A 17,370-nucleotide genomic window follows, 5' to 3' on the forward strand; every position below is an offset into this window, starting at 1 on the left:
ATTTTGGACTGAGCATGGGATCGGGCTGCACACCGCAGCGGTATGATATTGATATTGATATGAGGCTGAGGGCCTAGTTGATGCCACGATATGGCTTATTATTGCGCTTGGGCCGTAAGGGGCCCCTCCCGGAGTCTGCACACCCCCAGTGAGCGCCGTCGACGATAAATAAATGGAGCGGGCTGCATGCCACAGCGGGTACTGGAGAGTACCAGTCTATGTGTTGCATTGCATACTATTAATTGTCATTTATTTAGTTATCTGTTGTGATATTTCTATAATTATTTTCACTGTTTTACTGGATTTTATGCTGCTGGGTTCAAGTTGCTGTATTTATAGAATTTCTTTGTGCCTATTCAGGATTTCTTATTCTCAATCTTTATTTATGTTTATTACTCACTGAGTTGGAAGTACTCACTTTACTCCCTGCACCTCGTGTGCAGATTCAGGTGCACCTACTGAGGCTGAGTGAGACTTTCTCTGTCGAGCATCATATCCGGGAGCATCAAGGTAGTTGCATGACGTCCGCAGTCCTGATCTTCCCATCTATCCTATTTATTTTATTCCGCATTTCTTCAGACTATTATGTAGTAGGTTGACCCTCGTATATTAGAGGCTCAGACTTGTGACACTGGATTCTTCGGGCTGTGTAGTAGTATTTCTACTTGGGTTTTCCGCATGTTTGAACTTTATTTCAGATATTCAGTATTATGACTTAGTAATTTATCTGTGTTAAATAAATTCATGAGTTGCATAAATGGTCAAGGTTATTGAATTGGCCGGGCTTGCCTAGCAATGTGTTGGGCGCCATCACGACCGGGGTTGGGGTCGTGACAAGTATTATCACTTTTCTTGTATTTTCCTATTTTTAGATCTATATTACTATCTATTATTTCGTTCGCTTCAATTATCTTATTATTCTGTTGTTGTTATTATTTGTTGCTATTGCTTCCTTTCTTCCCCTTTTCTTGAGCCGAGTATCTATCAGAAATAGCCTCTCTGCCTTTATTAGGTAGAGATAAGGTCTGCGTATATACTGCCTTCCATAAACTGTACCTGTGCGTACATTGAGTTTGTTGTTGTTATAACTTTAAAAACAAGAATTATTAGACTTACTAAATTAAGACTATGTGAGACAAAGAGAAAAGGTGTCTTTTAGCAAAATATGGAGATTTTCTTTCTCAAAATATTTATATTGGGGAGGGAAGAATGTGTAATTAAACAGTGATTCAAGGATATAATAGTCATTATAACAGTAAACCTCACGTAGCGTCATTGTTGTGTGTAAAATCTTGCTTCAGTTTGAAGCGTTGGAAGTTCCGAAATCCTAACACCCAAAACTCCAAATCCTCCATTGAAACAATGTCGACATCCGTGAACTTAGAAGATGTTCCGTCGGAGAGCCTCATGTCGGAGCTTCTCCGCCGCATGCGGTGTTCCTCCAAGCCTGACAAACGTCTTATTCTCATTGGTAATTATACTCACATCTGCTCTCTTTTATTTGTGTGTATATCTGATGTTCACTGTCAAAATTCTTTCTTCTTACCATATCATATGTTTTTTGCCAATCAGATCCACACAATTATTTTATTACTTTGTTTGTTTTGCTTTATGGTGTGTTATCGGTACATATACTTGGTGTTCACTCTCAAAGCTCTTTCTATGAGTACTTTATATGGTTTTCCCCCCCATAATTCTATCAGATCTACAGTTTTTCCATTTCAGTTAAGCAGAATTTTATAACGATTAGTTTATTTCTCTCCTGGGTTTTGCTCCCTGGGGTTTTGGGAGTGGGAGGGAGATTGTGCATACTGTAAACGAGAGGAAAGTTCTGGAATTTAGGAGAATTTTGTGGTTTTTAGAGGATGATGCAAGATCTTCCAGAAAAATAATCCTAAAAAAATTGCTGCAATAGGTTAAATTTTATTAAGTGAAAGCGATCGAAGAGTAAAATTGCACCCTTACCTTGGTCCAATTATTTACCAGGCTCCTTGTCAATGGCAGAGTTCGAATTGTGACGCGTGCCTTATGTATATCTCTCACATTGCGTCCTTAGCACTGAACCAAAGTCATGGGGTGTATTTTGGGTTAATATCAATTTCTTAAGTCTTTTGTTTATTTTTGAAAACAAGTTGACATAGATATAATGGAGCTTTTTGGTACTACATTTGTGTCAGATGTTACTTATCCACAAATAAAATTGTGTCAGATGTTGAAAAGTCTAGAAGATTGGATATGAATAGTAAATGAAAGAGCCTAGAAAGTCAGAAGTAACAAAAGTTTGTGAAATTGGGAGGGACCAGGTGTATAATAACTATGATTTGAGAAGAAGTGAGTTGATATGGTAAAACTTTGCCTTGTTTTGATGTGGGAAAGCTTCAGGTCGGAGGTGTGCTGCCTCCTTTTGCAGCACTTCTAGAATTAGCTTGAAGTAGGATGCCATGGAGGATCTTGATGGAAGATTAAATATTTCGAAAAAAAGAGAATTTTGTCTATCTCAAACTCATTTTTTTAAAAAGCTGTCTCAAACTCATTTTAGCAAGTCTAGTTTCTACATGCTCTGAGTGCGTGGTCCATGGTTGTGCTTATTTTTAATATGATTGAGTTCGTACTGTTGCATTTCGGTTTCAAGTCTAAACTAATAATATGCTATGTCAAGCTACAATAGTATTCCTTAAAAGAAGTAATTAGTCAACCGAGCTTTCAAGCTAAAATAGGGATTCTGCCAGAGCATCTGTTTTCTTGATATTTGTAATGGATAATTTGGTAATGATACTAGCTTTTATGTTGCTAGCTTTCATGATACAAGACATTGAAAGTTAAGATCAAGTGTACATAACACTGAAAGTTATTTCATTTTGACTTGTTTCGTTTTTGCTGATATTGGGTGGAAGTAGCTATACTCTTCTCTGGTAAAGTGCTCTCTCTATATGCTGATGTTCTATGGTGTTTTTCCTTTTGGGAATCTCTTTGTGATTCAAGTCAAGCTACTACCCGCTCAACCCTTGCAACGCTAAACCAGGGTTTCATCCTTTGGTCTGTAGTACATAGACTTGATTTGATTCTCAATAATGTAAATAGAAAGGCAAAAAACATTCCAACAGATTCCACATGCCTCAAGAAGAAGACTGGACAATAATTTGCCTCCTATTTCATGTTTGGGTCTTTTGGCATTTTTTTTCTTCTCTAAGCTTTTTGCATAATGCTCGTAGGGGGGCAGATATATAGGTGGTTGAAAGTTTTAGCCCAGGATATATATTTGGATTGGGTTTGGAGCTGTTTTTTCTTAATGAGTTATACCAATTCTTCTTTTTCCTAGTTGACTTGTATTTATTTCATAGCAATTGTGTTTTAATATTTCTGTCCTGGTTTACCTTATAAAAAATATTATTGTTCCAGTTTCTATGGACAAACAATGTCATCCATGTGCTCAATCTGAAGTCATTTGGGTGTTGAGTTGTCATCATATGGACTTATATGTAGAATTATGATTAGTTCTCTTTTGCTTTGCCAGATTTTTGTGATAGATAATTCTATAGATTTTCCTTCTCTCTCCACACTATTATTGTGTTGAGATCTCTAAAATTTAGAATTTTTTTGCAGGCCCACCTGGATCAGGGAAAGGAACGCAATCTCCTATCATTAAAGATGAGTATTGCTTGTGTCATTTAGCCACTGGGGATATGCTGAGAGCTGCTGTTGCTGCCAAAACGCCTTTGGGCATTAAGGCAAAGGAGGCCATGGATAAGGTCATATTGGGTGTTTATTTTAATTATTATTATAGTTTTCTGACTACCCTGCTTCTTTCAAGTTTCAACTAGAGGATACAAGGGAGAACACAATGGTTCTCCTTTGCTCAGTAAAATTGTTTTTGTACTATTTTTTCAGGGAGAACTTGTTTCTGATGACTTGGTTGTTGGTATCATAGACGAAGCATTGAAGAAGCCATCATGTCAAAAAGGATTCATTCTTGATGGATTCCCTAGGACTGTGGTGCAAGCAGAAAAGGTTCTTTTCCTGTTAATCCATGACTATCTATGTTTATATTGACTTTATGTTCAATTCTTGTCAGCTTTGGATCTTAGTAGTAGGAAATCATGTCTTTCTCTACTTCTTGCAGCTTGATGAGATGCTTCAAAATCGAGGGACTAAAATTGATAAGGTCCTTAATTTTGCGATTGATGATGCCATCTTGGAGGAGAGAATTACCGGACGTTGGATCCACCCAGCTAGTGGTCGTTCATACCATACAAAATTTGCACCTCCTAAAGTACCTGGGGTAGATGATGTAAGATAATACTGTCAAAATTTAGTTATTTAATTATTCTGTTGTGATAATACTGTTGTTCCTCTCTAACTTATCAAAAATAAAAAAAATAAGTCTTTTTGCTGAAGTAGTTCATTGTAATGTGTCTGCAAAGACTGAGCAATTGTTTTTTTTACAATTTTATAATCGTTATTGTCTTCTATGCAACTTAAATTCTGTCAGAAAAACTTAGTTTCACAACTTTCTCTATTAAGGACTTTCTCAAAAAAAAAAGAAGAAGGAGGAAGCTCTGACATCTGAATCTATTTCGATTTTATTTGTCTTCATTAAGGTCACTGGAGAGCCTTTGATACAACGTAAAGATGATACTGCTGCTGTTCTCAAGTCGAGGCTGGAAGGTTTCCACAGGCAAACTGAGCCGGTAAATAGCTGTTTATCTACTTATTGTGGGGAAGGGAAAGGAAAACACATCTGTTTATCTAGTTGCTTTGGTAGAGAATTGATCTCAAGCTAATGTTCAAGTCCTGCATGAACTGAGTAGGATCCCTTTTGGGGAAAGTATGTCTAGAATTGCATTTCGGAATCTAACTTAATCAATAAGATGTTTGGCAATGTTTACCACTTTGACATTCGAAGTGTTGAGGAGAGATCGTCAGTTTACAATTGAGTATAGCCTCTCACTTTAGGACAAAGATTATATACAGAGTATAGCAGTCATTTGACCTAATAATGTTTGTTTCAAAACATGTGAAAGCTAATGATCATTTTTGTAGTCTGTTGGGCTCTACCTTCAATCTCTGTCGTCATGCTAAGTTATTGAATTAATGTACAGGTCATTGACTACTACGCCAAGAAGGGTAATGTAGTGAATCTTCCTGCCGAGAAACCACCACAGGCAGTCACAGCTGAAGTCAAGAAAGCTCTCTCCTGATGGAAGGATGCCAAACTTTTTTTTTTAAACAATGAACTCTGAATTTTGGTTTAACCCGTTATATTTCTAGGTGACTGATGGGGCTATTTATCTTTTATGGCACTGGCTGGTATCAACCCCTTATGAACTTCAGACAAATGTTGCTGAATTTTATTTTATTTTTAACATTGATGTCTACTGAGCTTTTGCAGTTCAGTAGGAAATTACACAAAATTATTACTCTTAACCAAGCCAGGATGAAGTCAAGAGTGTAACAGAAGATGCTAGTAGGAGCCACCATTTTTGAGTGTGTGGGAGGGTAATTGAAGCGGCTTCTGGGTTCTGGATATGTTATTTTCAGTAGTCGCTTTTATGAAACATTACTATATCTGTCAACAGACTCTTTATCATTTACAGGTCGCTCCACAAAAGCATCTCTCTTAGCTGCCCTCTTTTATAAGAAAACAGTTTGTTTACCCTGAAATAATGTTTCTTGAGGTTTGAGTATAGTTCTGGGCAAGGTGCTTCTTGGTTTAGTGCTATTTTGTTTGCTGAAACTAGCGTAGCATGCCTTGGATTAGATTTTTATTACTTTGTTGTACACCAAAACATTTGTCTGAATAACCTTCTTTTATAAGATGTTGGTGGGTAAAAGGTGGGAAGATAAATGTAATCTCCCTGCATTATTCAACCTGCTGCACTCCATTAAGAGTGGGACTTATGCAGTTTTAGTCGATCCTAACTTTGAACTTTTTTCAACGATAGCCTTTTGTAAGTACATATTGAGCAAGTAAAGACATGGCAGCTTCTATATGACTTTCTTTCTTCCCCAATAAGTACCTACAAATGATGATTAAGAGGCTGCACCATCGATGCAAATCTCACATAGAACATCGAATACACACACACACACAAACATATAAAAAGTTTGTGTTCAGAATATCAAATGGTAGATAATTGTCCATCTTTGAGAGTTAAGGAACCATGCAATGATAAGAAAACAGAGCTCCAGAAAATTGAGTGTGACAATTGCAAAAGCTACTTGGAGTTCACCTTCCACCCTTACTGTTAGACCCTAACTCTTTGTCATCGGTCGTGGCACGGCTGTGGCAAGGATTTGGGCGTGATGGCCTTGTCATTGGCCTATGTGCGGGCAAAACGATCATGCGGGCGACGGACAAGACATTGTCATTAAGGGCTGTTGTGGGCAAGTATTGGCCAAGGCCTTGGGACAGACAAGGCGCGCTTGGCAAAGGCTTGACAAGGCAGCATGGGCAGTGTTGGGGCGGCATGGCATGGCATGCGCGCCAAAAACAGTGACACGGACACTTTGGGTTGTGGCAGCAACAAATGTGGCTAAGCTAAAATGCGGATATGCGGGATGATGGCAAAGGCTTTCAATAGCTAAGGCAAGGCTATGTGAAGGAAAATACAAGCAATGGCACGAGGGAAATGAAGGTTGACATGGGCAAGGCAGAAACTAGGCCAAGGCGGTGCGCGGGCGGCAGCGGCGCCGGGCGTGTGCGGCAAAATCATGGGCAGCGGATTGCGGGCAAGGCATTGGCACGGAGCAATGTCAAGATGGGCCAAGGCTGGGCGCAATGCCAGCCTTGGGTGTGATTCAGCTGGGCAAATGAAGTTGCACATGCAATGCACATGATAGGCAGTTTTGGCGGTTACCTTGTCATAACCTTTTTGTCCCATGATCAGATTATGCTTGTACCATTATCCATTTCGTGTATATTGTGTCCTAAGTAGTTGGGGATGTCAACTACATGTTAGGAACANCCATGCGCATGGGGCGAAGCTTAGTAAGTTGCCGATTGCCATCGGTTGTTGCGGGTTGTGTCTGGCACCGCTCGTGGCAGCTGATGGCTTTTGACAACGAACGGCGGAGCGTCGTGCAAGTAGCGCCGCAAGGTGCCGTGCGCATGGGGCGAAGCTCAGTACATGTCGATTGCCATCGGTTGTTGCGGGCAACATCGGGAGGCGACATCGCTCGTGGCGGCTGATGGCTTTTGGCAACAGAACGGCAAAGCACCGTGCAAGTAGCGCCGCAAGGTGCCATGCGCATGGGGCGAAGCTCGGTAAATTGCCTATTGCCATCGGTTGTTGTGGGTTGTGTCTGGCATTGCTCCAACCCCCTATTCGTGCTTTGCGGGGCTTGTCTTGGCTTTGCAACGTTGGCATCGGCAACAACACATGGCTGCGCGTCGCGTGTTGGGGCTGTTGTTGGCTTGCATCGGCGAGGCAAGTGTACGTGCGGCACATGAGTGGTGTTCGGCTTGTGTGGCTAGGTTGGATCCCTGCTTGAGCAGCGACGTCCTAGCCCGCATGCCATCTCAGTCATGGCACAAGCGCAAATTAGGCTTGTTTGGCGTCGGTTTTCTGTGTTGCATACCTAATGCCAAGGCATTATCAAGCACAATCGGTTGCCTTTCGCCCCTCGCGTTCGACGTGCGGGGTGAACCAAAAGCTGCAGTTGTGTCCCAAGTCGTCCTTGCTTCGCCCTGCGATGGCTTGGTCCAGGACTAGTATGCTCGGACTCTCGGATTCGGTAAACGCAATGGGCATGGGGTCTTCATTGGCTCCTATCTGCCCAAAGAATGCTCCTTACGATGACGGTCGTGCTGTCTTGGACTTGGCCGTGCCCTTTGGGGTCGGCCATGCTCATGCGACGCCGGCGTCAATGAGGAATGCTACCTGGTTGATCCTGCCAGTAGTCATATGCTTGTCTCAAAGATTACGCCATGCATGTGTAAGTATGAACAAATTCAGACTGTGAAACTGCGAATGGCTCATTAAAATCAGTTATAATTTGTTTGATGGTATCTACTACTCGGATAACCGTAGTAATTCTAGAGCTAATACGTGCAACAAACCCCGACTTCTGGAAGGGATGCATTTATTAGATAAAAGGTCGACGCAGGCTCTGCCCGTTGCGGCGATGATTCATGATAACTCGACGGATCGCACGGCCATCGTGCCGGCGATGCATCATTCAAATTTCTGCCCTATCAAATTTTGATGGTAGGATAGTGGCCTACTGTTAGACCCTAACTCTTTGTTATAGGGCCTGGCACGACTGTGGCAAGGATTTGGGCGTGATGTCCTTGTCATTGGCCTATGTGCGGGCAAAACGATCATGCGGGCGACGGACAAGACATTGTCATTTGGGCTGTTGTGGGCAAGTATTGGCCAAGGCCTTGGGACACGCAAGGCGTGCTTGGCAAAGGCTTGACAAGGCAGCATGGGCTAAGTTTGGGCGGCATGGCATGGCATGCACGCCAAAATCAGTGGCGCAGCACTTTGGGTTGTGGCATCAACAAATGTAGGCTAAGCTAAAATGCGGATATGCGGGATGATGGCAAAGGCTTTCAATAGATAAGGCAAGGCTATGTGAAGGAAAATACAAGCAATGGCACGAGGAAAATGAAGGTTGCCATGGGCAAGGCAGAAACTAGGCCAAGGCAGTGCGCGGGCGGCAGCGGCGTCGGGCGTGTGCGGAAAAATCATGGTAGCGGGTTGCAGGCAAGACATTGGCGCGGAGCAATGTCAAATTGAGCTAAGGCTTGGCGCAAAGCAAGCCTTGGGCGAAATTCAACTGGCCAAGTGAAGATGGCACATGCAATGCACATGAAAAGCAGTTTTGGCGGTTACCTTGTCATAACCTCTTTGTCCCATGACTGATTATGCTTGTATCCATTATCCATTTCGTGTATATCATGTCCTAAGTAGTTGGGGATGTCAACTACTTGTTAGGATCAGATTTTGACTTAGCCCGACAAGTGGCAAAAGCTGTAGACGACAAGTGTCATTGTGCTGTCAAGTCTAAGGGCTGCCTATATTCTATAAATAGGGCCTTTGGGACTTAGTCAGATTTATGTGGGTAATTTCGTGTGAAATTATAAGTGGGAAACAAGAGTGAAACGTGAGGGTTTCAAAGTGTTTCAAAGGGGACTAAGGCTAGGCTTGGGCAGGTCTTAGTGTTGGCCAAGAGCGATTTGTGTTCTTTGTCAAAAGTGGGCTGTGAGCGGATTGTGTTCATAGCAAAGTGAGGGTCCTTTGTATGTTTTCGAAATTAATACAAGGGTTGGGAATTTTCCCGTATTCGCTTTGTGTTCTTACTTAATTTCTGATTTGCTGCCTAAAAATTCGTCAAGGCCAAACTTGCTGAAATTTGGCTAAGTGTCAAGAAAGGCTGAGTCAAGTGCGGAAGTTGACTGCCGCGCGGGTGTGACTTTGGGCTGACCAAAAACGCCCCCGTGACACTTACCCTCTTCGAGGGAAGTTAAGGGTCAACAATATCAATAAGTAGAAGTAAGAGGGGTTTCTTTGCAATTTTCAACTCTTTTAGGAAAATACGCGTGCAATATACAGTTGGTTAAGTTCTGGCGGGAAAGGGAGAAAAGAATTTTGTAACCAACTTAACTGTAAATAATATCTTGACCAAAATCTCCCCTTCATCAGTTCTCTGATTTTACTACGCTTCAATTTTCTGTTATTCAACCCCTTTTCTCTCTAGAAAACCGTCTTCCACTGGATATATTTTGGTGGTTTTCTTCCTCCATAATTTCCTCAAGAGCTTCTGTAAATTTCTCAGAGAATCTTCAATGGCGAGAACAAGAAATTCCAAGAGCTCATTCATCTCTCTAAACCCATCATTCTTCACTCATTTGCTCTCACTATATCCCTTCAATTCACTCCATTGTTCACCCAAAAAGAACTCAAGAAACACCCAAACACATCTCTACTCATCTCCATTTCTCTCTTTCTGTTTCCTCTCTATTCTCGTTTTCCTCACTTTCTTTGGGATTTTGTTAATGACTTTCCAAAATTCAGTTTCATGCCCTGAGACTTCTTCTTCTTCTTCTTCTTCTTCTCCTCTGTTCTTAGCTTCTGTTTTGGCTGCAGCATCAGGTTCTGTTCAAGATGAACCAATTACTCTATCTACTGGAGTAATGGTGCCGCTACCAGCTCACGGGGCGGTCAGAAACATTTCGGAGGAGGAGAAAGAGTTCTGGAAACAACCGGATAATCAAGGATATTTGCCTTGTTTGGATTTCAGTTTCAAGTATCGAAAAGCCTCTGCAAAGATTTCCAAAGAGAGGAGGAAATTTTTGGTTGTTGTTGCTTCTGGAGGATTGAATCAGCAAAGGAATCAGATTGTTGATGCTGTCGTCATTGCAAGAATTCTTGGAGCTGCTCTCGTTGTTCCTGTTTTGCAAGTAAATCACATTTGGGGTGATGATAGGTAAATCTGAAGTTCCTCTTGGTATTTCTTTTTCCACAGTTTCGACTATTTGGTTTCAAGATTAATGGTTTCTTCTGTGTGCAGTGAATTTTCGGATATTTTCGACGTTGAACATTTCAAGAAGACTTTGATAGCTGATGTTCGGATTGTGACATCATTGCCATCTACACATTTTGTTTCTAAACAGACTATTAACCGCGAACTTCCTTTTCATGTATCGCCACTCTGGCTTAGAGCCAGATTTCTCAAACAAGTAAGATATTGAAACTGCTCCTTTTGCTGTACTAATACTTAAGTTGAGTAGTGAATAGTTCATCCTGTCTAAATTTGTTATGTTAGTTCAATTTAGTCTTAACTTTGTGTTACATTTAATTTTATAGCTAAACGAAGAAGGTCTGCTTATATTGAAAGGGTTAGATTCTAAACTCTCAAAGAATCTTCCACCTGATTTGCAGAAGCTCAAATGCAAGGTAATACAACGAACGACAGCTTGTTTTCTGCACTAGTGATTAAGCTAAGTAGTTGACAAAAATTTAAGAAGTAACTTTTTTGTTTTTTCTAACATGAACAGGTTGCATTCCATGCATTAAGATTTGCAACTCCAATTAGGGAGCTAGGATATCAGATAGCTAGGAGAATGTGGATTGAAGGTCCTTATGTTGCCATCCATCTCAGATTAGAGAAGGATGTTTGGATCAGAACCGGATGTCTTACCGGTTTAGGCAAACAATTTGACAGTATTATAAGTAGAGAAAAGGAATCTCACCCTGAATACCTTACTGGCAAGTTGAACATGACTCATGCACAACGGCGACTTGCTGGACTTTGTCCTTTAAATGCATCAGAAATGGCAAGGTAAAATTCGTTCAAGTCTTTGACCATGTTTTGTTTTACTTTAAAAGAGGCTAATCATTCTAAAATGGGGCATTATATGTTATAGATTTCTGAAGGGTTTAGGAGCACCAAACAATGCTCGTATATATGTTGCTGGAGGAGAACCCTTTGGAGGCGCGCAAGCTATGCAGCCTCTACAAAAGGAGTTCCCAAATTTAGTCACAAAACATACATTGGCGCGAAATGGAGAGCTCAGTCCATACTTGGAAAAATCTTCAATATTGGCAGCTATCGACTACATTGTGTCTTTGAGCAGTGATGTTTTCATCAATTCCCATGGGGGTAACATGGGGCGAGCTCTCGAGGTATTAAGCAGCAACAGACTTGTTATTTATTTACTGATCTTTTTAACATTGGACAATGCTGATTGTTGTTTTGAAATTCGGTGGTCAGGGACATAGGGCATATGTAGGACACAGAAAGTACATAAAGCCAAACAAGAGAATGATGCTGCCTTTCTTTGAAGATTCATCTATACCTGAGGAAGAATTCAAAAGGATAATAATGAAACTGCATAGGAAAAGTCAGGGGCAACCTGAGCCGAGGACGAAGAAGATTGACAGAGATGTAATAGCATATCCTGTCCCTGAGTGTATGTGCAAACAATAATAGACATATCTCTGTGTCAAGAATTTAGACCACTGAGGCTAAAATTTTGTATGCAAATGTTCAATACCATGAGCTTTTTTCAGAGTTGAATATTTCCAGTTTGCCAAGCTGAAAAAAGATCATTTCTGTACCAAGTCTAAAAAAGCAATATGAGGACTAATCTAGATAATAAATCAGTATCGAAGAGTAAACCAAAAGGATATGGGGAAGTATTTAAACTTAGGCTAACAAGCTTCTAGGACAAAGTTAGAGGCTAAAACCTCTGCACATATTCTTAGTAGTAAAGTGGAGTCTTTTCCACTTTAATGGCATTGTACTAACTACATCCAAAATGCATCTACTCTTTGTCACAGAAGAACTTAAGAATTGAATTGAAATGAATCTGTTCATTGAAAATAATATGCGAAACTGAAAGTTGACTGCGTGTTCATTCCACCAAGTGTTTTATTTTTGCCGAGATGGAGCCAGAATTTTAAGTTTTTGTGGGTTCTAAAACTAAGACATGACAACTTACTGTATTCGGGGATAGATTATTTATACATATTAAATGAATTTTTAATACAAATACATAGTCTTGGCAGAAGTTATTGGTTTCTCGCAGATCTGTAATTGCTACTTTAGCTCTACCTGCATTTTTGTTAGTATTAGAGCAGTGAAGTGCTATATGTCGCCATCTGAATTGGCGACGTCTCAGTTACGACATGTTGGGTTTTTAAGCTTGGTTTAGCTTAAAAGAGGGTGAATGAGAAATGGATGGAAAAATGAAATATTTGAATTTCCCTCCTCGACAAAGGGACATTGTCCCATATTGGAGGAGAAAAAGTTTTGATGGGTATATATACAATTGCTCTTCTTCTAACTCTTAAAAAGTTAAGAAGAAGGCAAGTCTCGCGCGATCGTCCGTCGCTCAGCTCGGATTTGGATTTGGTCAAGTGATTGATTAATATTTTGGACAAAATGTATTTGTGAAATCGACTGTTTTTGTAACGGAAATTTAAAGTTTCCCTCCGATTTTATTTTCCCATTTTATTTTTGTGTAAATAGCCATTTACGTAATAGTCGTTTTACGTGAACGGTCATCTTGAAGAGTTGCACCTCTTCGTTTAAACCCAACCTGCTGGCTATATATAGAAGGTCATTCCTACGTAAGTGTGATTTGCTGCTGCCATTTGTGTTTGTTGAAACACTGGGGTTTGAAGTACCGCTACACCAGTGTGAAATCCGTTCTATTCTGGGAGAAAATAATCCACACCTTCGGGTACTAGGAGGGGATTAAGTTCCTTAAGGAAACATTGTGAGTTCAGTGGGCTCAGATTAATTTCTACTTCTTCTACATTTCAGTTTATACATTGTTTTCTTCTCCAAATATTTTACAAATACAATATACTAACAAGCTTAAGGAACTTAATTTTATATTATGTATTTGTGTTATACGCACTGTTCTGGAGACTAATACCTGTGTGGTTTTCTAATCCCGTTTTGGAGATTAAAGCCTTTGTGGTTTTCTACTCCATTTGTTTACTTTAACCTATATTCTGTTTTAGTTTACTATCTGTTATCTGGAGATTAAAATCCTAGCGATTTTCTACTCAATTGGAGATTAAAATCTACATGATTTTCTACTCCAGTTTTCGGTTTGAAGATATAAAAACTTCGCCAATTAACTAGCGATTTTTTACTCCATTGGAGATTCAAATCTACGTGATTTTCTACTCCAGTTTTCGGTTTGAAAATATAAAAACTTCGCCATATATTAAATATTTGTTTGTATCATTCTTTTACAGAAATGACGACTGAGAACGTAAACCAGCTTGTTCATATGGTGACTGAAAATGCATTGACAAGCCTAACAACACCGGCATTGGCACCGGCACTCGCAGAAAAGCCCAAATTTTTTTCTGGAATTGATTTCAAGCGGTGGCAGCAGAAGATGTTCTTTTATTTGACGACTTTAATTCTACATAAGTTCATTAAGGAAGATGTTCATGTTCTGCTTGACGAAACTCTTGACAATGGACGCTTTCTCGTGACTGAGGCGTGGAAGCATTATGATTTTTTGTGCAAGAATTGCATTCTTAGCGGACTGGAGGACGATCTGTATAACGTCTATAGTGACGACCTTTTGTAGACCAAAAGTGATGTCTCTTTAGTCGCTGCTAACAGAAGAGCTATAGCGACCTACTTTTAGTGACGATCTTCTGTGGCGACCTCCACAGTCGCCTCCAAAACTAGTCCCTTTTTAGTCGCCAACTGAAATAGTGACCTCACTTTCTGTGACGACCTTCCGTGGCGATTAGGGTTGTGCATGGATCGGATCAGATCGGATCAAATTTAGCACAATTCAGATCGAGTTTCGAATTTCGAATTCTAGAAAATGCAATCTGAATCCGATCCGAATTAAAAACGGATCGGATCGGATTTTCAGATTTTGTATCAGATTATTATGCCTCAAAGTTGCAAACTCATATGTATATTTTCTTTGTTAAAGAGGCAATACAGTAAGAAAAATTCATGCTTCTGCAATTATGAGAGTACTATGGTGCAAATATAGCTAAATCCATTAATTGTAAAGGTAATTGTTTGGCTCAAAAGTTAACAATATACTTTGTAAGCTAAAAAACAATCAAAAGTAGGAAAGGGGTAAATCGTAATCAAATATAATAATCCTAGAGATGCAAAGATGATAATATTGTTGTAGATCTAGTATTGCAAAGAGACAGTATGAACTCGATAAGATACGTTCGTTTGAAGTAGAGATAGAGAGAGAAAGCCAGAAATTAGAGAGAGTTGTATTAGATCAGATGCCCTTTTTACAATGTGAAGGTCTCCTTTATATAATAGGAGACCTTCTTCGAAAGAATCAAAAAATTACAAAGATAGGTAACGTCTCCCTAGTGAAGACATTGAGTCCTAAACGATGTCGCTTTTACCCCCACGGCCGAGTCGTACCCGCTACGTTGGCAGGCGTACACTTATTGGGCGTACCCACTGGCGTAGAGATGCTGAGGGTCAAATTTGACCCTATACAGTTAGTCCCTCCGCTCGTTGGAGACGCATTCGGTGGGCGTCTTCGAGGGGCGGAAACGTGAACCTCGGCTTAGGAGAATTTGACCTCGACCCGGGGCGGCAATACGAATGGAGTGAAATATATGACGTTGTTGAGCCACTGACGCGCGGCTTCCTTTTTGGAATGACGTCATCGCCCGTGTGCGTCATTATTATATTTGCCCCCGAGGCGGTTCAGAGATGATGTGACATTTTGGTTTTCGGCGCACGTTTTGAATCATGACTCTTCGATTCCTGCGCAACTTATCCCTATAAGTATGAGAGAGGTTCGATTTGATTCTGTTTTCAATCCTTCGGAAAGCATTTTCTGATATACCCCTTTGTCTTTCTTTACTGTAACCGTTATTTCGTGAGGGACTCTCCCACTTCTGTTGAAACCACACTTCTTATCGTCAGTGCTTCGTTTCTTAAGTAGTATAATCATGACAAAACGCGTACAGGGTAGTAAAAAGGCCAACGATAATGCCTCGTCTAGGGTTCCGCCATCTTCTGGTGGTGAAGGGGAAAAGGCGGAGAAGGCCCTTGTTCCTCTCAGCGTAGACAACGTCCTTCCGAAGGAGACGCATGTTCGCAGGGATTTTCCAACTAAAAGCCCTGACCTTCCCTGGGAGCACAGCATTTTATTACAATCTCATTTAGATGACCTTCGAGAGACGCACCATATTCCGGACCACGTGGAAATGGTTCCGGCCGGGACGGACTATGCCAATGTGCACCGGCCTGGATATTGCACGTTCTATGAGTACCCGTTCTTGATCGGTTACAATCTTCCAATCTATCCTCTGATGGAGGAGCTTTGCCGTTTTTATANGGTGGCGGATGGGAGGATCTGGTGTATGGCTGATGTCGATCTCTATTGGAGCGGGGGAGTTATTCTCGTCGTCCTTCGTTCCGTCGATCTCTCCTCGTTTCTAAGTGTATCGCTGTTAGCCGTTGGGTTGGCCCATTAAGATCGTCCTCGTCCGCTCGTACCTCGGCGCAATAGGCGTTGTGGATTTCCTCCCATGTGGTAGGGGGATATTTCATGAGGCGGCTCAGCAGCTTCTTGGTTGCCCTCGAACCATCCCTGCTTAGCCCGTTCTGGAAAGCGGCGACTGCCATACCTTCCGATACGTTTGGTAGACTCATCCTTACCCTGTTAAACCTTGCCAGGAAGTCCCTGAGTCCCTCTCCTGTGGTTTGCCTAACGGCGAAGATGTCGTTGACCCTGGCCTCCACTTTCTTCGCGCCTGCATGGGCTGTGACGAACTTATCCGCCATTTCCTCGAACGTTGATATTGCCTTAGCCGGTAACTGAGAGTACCATGTTAAGGCCCCTCCTGTCAACGTCTCGCCAAACTTCTTCAGCAGTACCGACGGTACCTGTTCTTTCGATAGGTCGTTACCCTTCACAGCGGTGACGTAGTGGATCAGATGATCCTCGGGATCTGAGGTTCCGTCATATACCCTCAAGTAGGGTGGCATCTTGAAGGTTTTTGGGGTGGAGTGAGGGGCAGCTTCTTCAGTGTATGGTTGTTCAACGAACCTTCCCACGTCGCGTTTTGGTAGCAACTTGGGAGCACCGGGGATCTTGTCGACCCTCTCCTAATGTTCCTTCATCTGACCGCGGAGCGCCTTGTTTTCATTTTCCATTTCTTCCATCTTCTTTAGGATGGCTGTTAGCGTGCCATCGTTGGTCTGTGTCTCGATGGGTTTGTTATTTGCTAGTGTAACTTCCGGTTTACCCACGGCAGCAGTGGTACCTACCGTTGGTGTACATCCGATGTTACTTTGTGGTGACCTCTCAACTAAGCCACTTAGAGCTCTTGTTAGCCATCTTTCCAGTAGCTCTTTGACCGTTGAGGGTGCTTCCGTAACCGCAGATGTGGAAGCTCCTTTTTCGTGCAAGATCGTCAGACCTTCGGATAGGGAAGGTGAGATCTCTGCACCCGGTGTGATGCTAGGGGTTGCATTCAGGATGCCATCGTCACTGGCCTCGTTGAGAGGGCCAAGGAGATTGGTAGTGACACCCAATATAGCTTTCGATCTTGTGTTAATTTCGGCCATTTTCTGTTTTTTTTTTTTTGAAGTGTAGAGAGTGGTAGTTGGTTGATCTCTAGGTGGATACTATAGTTTTGATTCTCGAAATCCCCACAGACGGCGCCAAATTGTTTGGCTTAAAAGTTAACAATATACTTTGTAAGCTAAAAAACAATCAAAAGTAGGAAAGGGGTAAATCGTAATCAAATATAATAATCCTAGAGATGCAAAGATGATAATATTGTTGTAGATCTAGTATTGCAAAGAGAATGTATGAACTTAATAAGATACGTTCGTTTGAAGTAGAGATAGAGAGAGAAAGCCAGAAATTAGAGAGAGTTGTATTAGATC

At 41.3% G+C, this 17,370-nt stretch overlaps 2 protein-coding genes across 2 annotated transcripts; both read left to right on the plus strand.

The window, feature by feature from the left end:
- Positions 1–1,265: 1,265 nt before the first annotated feature.
- LOC109242102 (adenylate kinase 4-like) lies at positions 1,266–5,880 on the plus strand. Its single transcript, XM_019408934.1, has 6 exons — positions 1,266–1,471; positions 3,604–3,749; positions 3,889–4,008; positions 4,121–4,288; positions 4,599–4,688; positions 5,100–5,880. Exons 1-6 carry the CDS (start codon positions 1,363–1,365, stop codon positions 5,196–5,198), a joined length of 732 nt encoding a protein of 243 aa, XP_019264479.1. The 5' UTR covers positions 1,266–1,362; the 3' UTR covers positions 5,199–5,880.
- Positions 5,881–10,000: 4,120 nt separating this feature from the next.
- LOC109242089 (uncharacterized protein At1g04910) lies at positions 10,001–11,934 on the plus strand. The gene is made up of 6 exons (XM_019408916.1): positions 10,001–10,431; positions 10,516–10,684; positions 10,812–10,901; positions 11,003–11,286; positions 11,372–11,630; positions 11,719–11,934. The coding sequence occupies exons 1-6, from the start codon at positions 10,001–10,003 to the stop codon at positions 11,932–11,934; spliced, it is 1,449 nt and encodes a 482-aa protein (XP_019264461.1).
- The last annotated feature ends 5,436 nt before the right edge of the window (positions 11,935–17,370 follow it).

The sequence above is a fragment of the Nicotiana attenuata genome, unplaced genomic scaffold (genome assembly GCF_001879085.1).
Source record: "Nicotiana attenuata strain UT unplaced genomic scaffold, NIATTr2, whole genome shotgun sequence".
In the NCBI taxonomy this organism is placed as follows: domain Eukaryota; kingdom Viridiplantae; phylum Streptophyta; class Magnoliopsida; order Solanales; family Solanaceae; genus Nicotiana; species Nicotiana attenuata.